General features: G+C 42.3%; 1 protein-coding gene across 1 annotated transcript; it reads left to right on the forward strand.

Annotated features, from left to right (window-relative positions):
- The first annotated feature begins 3,462 nt into the window (after positions 1 to 3,462).
- LOC128491654 (olfactory receptor 6F1-like) lies at positions 3,463 to 5,270 on the forward strand. The gene is made up of 3 exons (XM_053463970.1): positions 3,463 to 3,511; positions 3,899 to 3,972; positions 4,323 to 5,270. Exons 1-3 carry the CDS (start codon positions 3,463 to 3,465, stop codon positions 5,268 to 5,270), a joined length of 1,071 nt encoding a protein of 356 aa, XP_053319945.1.
- Positions 5,271 to 6,164: the final 894 nt, after the last annotated feature.

The following is a 6,164-nucleotide window of genomic DNA, read 5'->3' on the forward strand; positions in this document are numbered from 1 at the left end:
CCCTGGTCCCTTCCTCATCTAGCCTACCTTATCTACGAAGCACCGCAGGGGTTAACGGGAGCGGAAATCCGACCAATAGAGTGGCTCTTATGGGAGGATACAGAAAGGCCCCCACATAACGGGGAGCCAGTTTCTGGGAGGACACCTGGAGGTGGAGATTTCTGGAGGACAACCAGACCCTTTCCCCGACCTAGTAGGAAGGAGCAAGTAGGTGCTTAAGATTGACCTGGAGCTCCTGAGAACACTGAGAGTGTTGCAGTGCCTTTTGGAACAGCACCTATGCGGAACGGATCTGCTGAAGATTATCCTCCATTGCCAGAATCCCCTGGGAAGTGAAAGTATTGGGAATCATGGAGGGCTGTTACCCATAATTCATCATGAAAGGGGAGAGCCGTGTGAAGCCCGAGACAGCACTGTTATGAGCAAATCTGACTGACTAGTTATTTTGATGGTCAGAGATTTAGCACCACAGGAATTGCTTCAAGCCCTCATTGGACCTTTCCGCAGCCCGATTTGATTGCGGGTGGTAGGCCGAGGAGAATCAGAGTTGGATACCAAGTTGCACATAGAAGGCCTTCCAGAATCTCGAGACAAACTGGCTCTTTGATAAAGACCGTAGCCAACTCTTTAGTGCTTGGTAGCTTTTTGAATGGTATACAATGGATCCTCTTAGAAAACTGGTCGACAACTATGAGGCTTACCATGTTACCGGTGGTTTGCGGAAGGTCGACTAAGAAGTCCATGGACAGGTGTGACCAAAGCCTTTCACCATTGGGTATAGGTTGGAAGGTGACGTGATGATTTAGTCTGTGGCCAGACTGCACAGCCAGCAACAAATGCAATGATATCTTTGTCCTGGCCACCAGAATAGACGGGAAACCGACCAGGGAAGTTGGTTCTTCCCGGGATGCCCTATTATGATAGGTCCAGAGTACCCTGGTATGGAGGTTCACAGATATGAAACAGTGCCCTGGGGGAGTTTCAGCAGGTGCATCTACTTGAGCGGCCCATATTCTCTCCCCAAGGGGAGTTGTTATGCTGGTACATATGGTGGACAGTACTCTGTCCGGGGAATAATCGGACTTAGCATTCGAGAACTGCCTAGAGAAGGCATTAGCCCGGAGAATTTTGGTCCCTCCTGGGTACGAGACCACATAATTAAAGCAGGATGCCTACCTTGTAGTCAAGCAATTAACTTTGGACAGGTAAGTGTAGATTTTTTGATCTGTGATGATCAGGATTGGCACAGAAGTTCCTTTCGAGCAAATGCCTCATTCTTTGAGAGCGAATATTATGGCCAGCAACTTACAGTCACCGATTTCATAGTTGCATTTAGCAGAATTTAGCTTTTTGGAGAAATATCCACATAGGTTCAACTGGCTCTCAGGAGTAGGACGTTGAGACAGAAGGGTGCCTATTCCTGTCTCAGACACATTGACTTCAAGTATGAATGGAAGCTCGGGTTTTGTGCCAAAATGGGAGCTGCAGCAAAAGTGGCCTTTAATGACTCAAAGGCTTTGATGGGCTCCTGGAACCAGTGAGAGGTGTTACTGTCCTTTTTAGTAATGTCAGAAACGGGTTTTAAAAAAGAGGATTTTAATTTTCTGTAGTAGTTAGTGAACCTGAGGAACCGTTGAAGGAGCAAAATCCTACGGGTCGCAGCCACTCAAGAACCATCAAGAGTTTTTCAGGGTCTATAGTTAAACCAACCTCTGAAATCACGTACCCCAAGAAGGTGACCTGTTTGCAGTGGAACACACGCTTCTCCAGTTTTCAAAATAGATTATACTGTCTCAGCATTAGGGCAACATCTTTGTGATGGCTTTCTATGGAAGTGGAATGGATCAGAATGTTGTCTAGGTATACCACCACGCATTGTTGGAGCATGTCCTGGAGGACCTAATTTATGAATTCCTGGAAAACTGCAGGAGCATTCCAGAGACCGAAGGGAATAACAAGGTATTCATAATGCTCGCTTCTGGTGTTAAACGCGGTTTTCCGTTTGTGGCCCTCCTTTATCCTTACCAAATTATATGCCCCTTGCAAATCAGTGTTTAATAAATACCTCAGACCCTTTCAAGCGATCGAATAGCTCGGTAATAAGCGGAATCAGGTAGTGTTTTTAACCGTGATACAGTTGAGCCCCCTGTAATCAATACAGAAGAAGAGTCCAGCCCCGGCAGGAGAGAAGGACTTACGGATGAAGATCAAGAGTAGGAAGGTTAGGTAGAAGGGTTGAACTTGATGGACTTGGGTCTTTTTTCAGCCTTATTATTCTGGAACCCCAGGGTCAGATGCCTGGATATGAATGTCAAATGCCAGGAAATGAATAAGGTCAGATAGCTTAACTTGTCCCCTATAAAAGCACATAAAGTCTTCTGAATTTTCTTTTCTTTATTAGGAAAGTCACAGAAATAAAAGCACTTGTTGATTGTGTAGTGTTGAAAAAGTGCTTTTCTAGAACAAGGTGTTTTGGTATGGGTGGAAGTGCTTCTGCAACGGGAAGGTAAAAACGGATTGCCTTGCAAGGGAGAAGAAAATCAGAACCTTTACTCACAGAGGCTGCTGAGATAGAATGTACAGGGGAAAGATACAGGGGAACAGGAAAACACCCAGGACAAACCAACTACAGAAAAGTTGCAGGGGAGGAGGACTAGCCCAATCTCAGCTATGAGAATTGGAAAGTTGCCAGGGCAACCAGCCACTTAAAGGGAGAAACGGGAAATAACAAAATAAACAAACTTGTTCCACGACACTTATCTACTATGTAACCATGTAACTTCATGGCCTTATTCTCTGCAACAGAGAGAGGGTAGCTTCGACCTTGAAGAGGTATGGTACCTGGCTGCAGCTCAGTTGTGCAATCATAGGGACGGTGAGGCGGGAACCCTTATTGAATACATCTCAAAACACCTGGTACTCTTTGGGCAGCAAATACTGGAGAAGCTGTTAGCACCTTCACCACTTCCATTAGGCATGCCTTGGAACACTTGGGCAACCTAGGCCCTTACTTAATCAAACGTGTTTGCTCAACCACGGATAACCAAGGATCACAGGGTAATGAGGAGAGTGTATGATTTCATGATAGAGAGGGTCAAGGGAAAGTGTAGCGGTAAGAAGCTGCAGAGGAATAGAGTGTCTCTGAGTAAAGGTGCAGTCAATAAAAAGGCCCGCTGCCCGAGAGTCAATGAGTACCTCTGTAATGATGGAAATCTTTCCCCAGGAGAGACCCACCAAGACTGGAGGTTTAACTTTATGGATAACCACCTAAGGTACAGGCGTGTAGGGCAAGTTTGCAGCAGGTGCCCTGCCTTACTGCAGTGAAGGCACAGACTCTTGCAAAACACAAGGGCAAATGCATCTTGCAGGCTTATATAGGCCAGAGCAAAGTGGAGCTTCAAAGAACCGCCCACAGTGAAAAGGCAGAGAGCTCACAACACTAGAGCAATCTGCTGTGAAACCATGACAAAAGACCTAAATGTAAACTTAGTTGTGTCGGGGGCCCCGCAACGTGAGCTTTGCGGAGTCGCCTTTATCTTAAATCCTCTTTAAATTGAGGACTTGATGGCTTTGTTGATGATAACTAGAATTAACCCATAACTGTAAGACCTCAAAGCACACTTGGTTTCTTAAACCTACCTGGATCTAATGGATTAAAGACGTCAGCCCATAACGTTGTTGTAAAAATTAAGAAACAATTCCAAATATTGTTTTCCAAATACATGAGTAATCCGTAGACAATGTTTTCATCATTAGATTTTCCTGTTGGGAAATAATCGCACACTAGAGAACATTAGTTTATCCTCTGTAGGTTCGGGCAGTGTGTAAAGCACCTATATTAACCCCCATCACATCTATTGTTAATTTCTGCTGGGCACCTTTCATCTTGCCTGCCAAGAAACCACACAAGAAGCCTGGTTTGACATCTCATCAACAAGCCACGGCTCTGCGGAGGAGCCCTTTGCCTCCACGGTGAGTTAAAAATTGAGTTCAATATGTTGGCTTTGTACATTAGAAGATGTTGACATCCATTTTGAAAAATTTACTACCTGAGGACTTTTCCATTTCTTTCTCTTAATCAATTCAAAAAACTAGAAACTGAAAATCCCAAAAAGAAAAGGTTTTATTTATGTTGTAACTAAAATAATTTCCACCACATGCGTTGTACATTTCACTGTTCATTGTGAAGCGATGCCAATCCCGTCAGTTTTGGATTTCTCCCATATTTGTGGATATGTTTTCTAAAATATATTATTTTTTGGTGATTAAAAACTGCTTAAGCAGTATCACAACCTTTTTAATTCTCATTTCTCTCTTTCCAGGCGAAATTTGAAATGAATCAGACAATCAACGCTGAGTTCTTCCTCCTTGGCTTTCCAAATCTTCAGAGGGTCAAGACGTTGGTCTTCATGTTTCTTCTTGTACTTTATCTCATAACACTTTCTGGAAATGTCGTTATTATGTGGCTGGTGGCATCCTGTGGAAGCCTACACTCCCCCATGTACTTTTTCCTGACGCAACTGTCCCTAGCGGATATACTTCTGATAACAGATATCGTCCCAAACGCTCTGTGGATTATATGTAATAAAGGAAGGACAATGTCTTTGACAGAGTGTATTCTTCAGTTTCATTTTTTTTGCTGGCCTGAAAGTCTAGAGTGCTTCCTTTTGTCTGTGATGGCTTATGACAGGTACCTGGCCATATGTAGACCACTAAGGTATCACACTCTAATGAATCCTATGCTTTGCTTGAAATTGATTGTGATATGTTGGTTTATAAGCTTTTTTGCAACACTGATTGATATAATAAACTTATCTCAACTCCAGTTTTGTGGACCAAGTCGTATTGACCATTTTTACTGTGACATTGTCCCGTTAATGGAGCTCACATGTTCAGATACATCCTTCTTTCGAATAGAAATCCTCCTACTCTGTGTCCCTGTAGCTTTCACCCCTCTCGTAGTTATCACAGTCTCTTATGTATATATTGTCCATGCCGTCCTTAAGATCACCACCACAAGTGGAAGGAGGAAAGCCTTTTCCACATGCAGTTCTCACCTCATCGTGGTGTCCACATATTATGGATTAATGATTGGGATTTATATGCTTCCAGCAAGAGGAAAGTCCTTAAACGTTGGCAAAGTCTTCTCCTTGTTTTACACAGTGGTGACACCAATGGTCAACCCTATCATCTACAGCCTGAGGAATCATGATATCAGAGAAGCCATTGAAAAAAAAATCTACAAAACCAACATAAGTGACTTAAAGTGATTCAATTCAACCTATATTATTAAGGACATTGTACTATAAAATCTGGATCTCTGGCTTTTTGTTTTTTTTCAATACGTTGGCTCAACCATGATTCTTTTTCTAACGTTTGGTCTAACGGTTGACATTTTTGTATTGATAGTTAAACATATACTTAAAAAAAAATAAAAAACATATTTTCACAGTTTTTCTAATGATTATTGTCGCTAAACTAATCGGGTTACAAATAAGACTAAATATATCAAGTGTCTATTTAATTTTGAATTATTTGTTTTGGCACCTTAACACTCTGCTTTGGCACTCTATCAAGATGGGAAGGTGGTCAGGGACTGTTTGTAGAGGCTACATATAGATGATTGATAGGTAGACATAGCCACAAAAAATGGAGGGGGGGGGTCATTAATGGCCACTCAGTATTTACAAGAAGCAAGCATTGACATATAAGTGTGTTGACCCCCAACTTGTCATCAGCAGCCATAGACTGATGGTAGGTACAAGTGTGAGACGGTGACAAGTGTTAAATTCAGCTGAGATTGAAGTTTGTCTATTAACCCCTTAATGACAAAGCCCGTACATGTACGGGCTCAAAATGCATTGTTTTCAATGGGTTTAGGGACCGCCCATTGTCCTTAAGGGGTTAAACATACTGCAAGGGCCAAGAAGTATAATGCAGAAAGTTTACTGGGGTTGGGTGGATTGGAGAAGATGTACAACTGTAGTTCATTTTCCTGAATCACTGGGACTGCAGCAGATGTATTTTCCCTTTTTTATAATAATGTATTTATTCTTTAATTTTAAAAATTAAATTAAGTATGTTTTTCTTGTGTTCTATTAAGTTGTGCTTTAGAAATACACTTCTTAAGTAATACTCCCAGCAAACGCTTTTAAATAAGTAAA

The sequence above is a fragment of the Spea bombifrons genome, chromosome 4, assembly GCF_027358695.1.
Source record: "Spea bombifrons isolate aSpeBom1 chromosome 4, aSpeBom1.2.pri, whole genome shotgun sequence".
In the NCBI taxonomy this organism is placed as follows: domain Eukaryota; kingdom Metazoa; phylum Chordata; class Amphibia; order Anura; family Pelobatidae; genus Spea; species Spea bombifrons.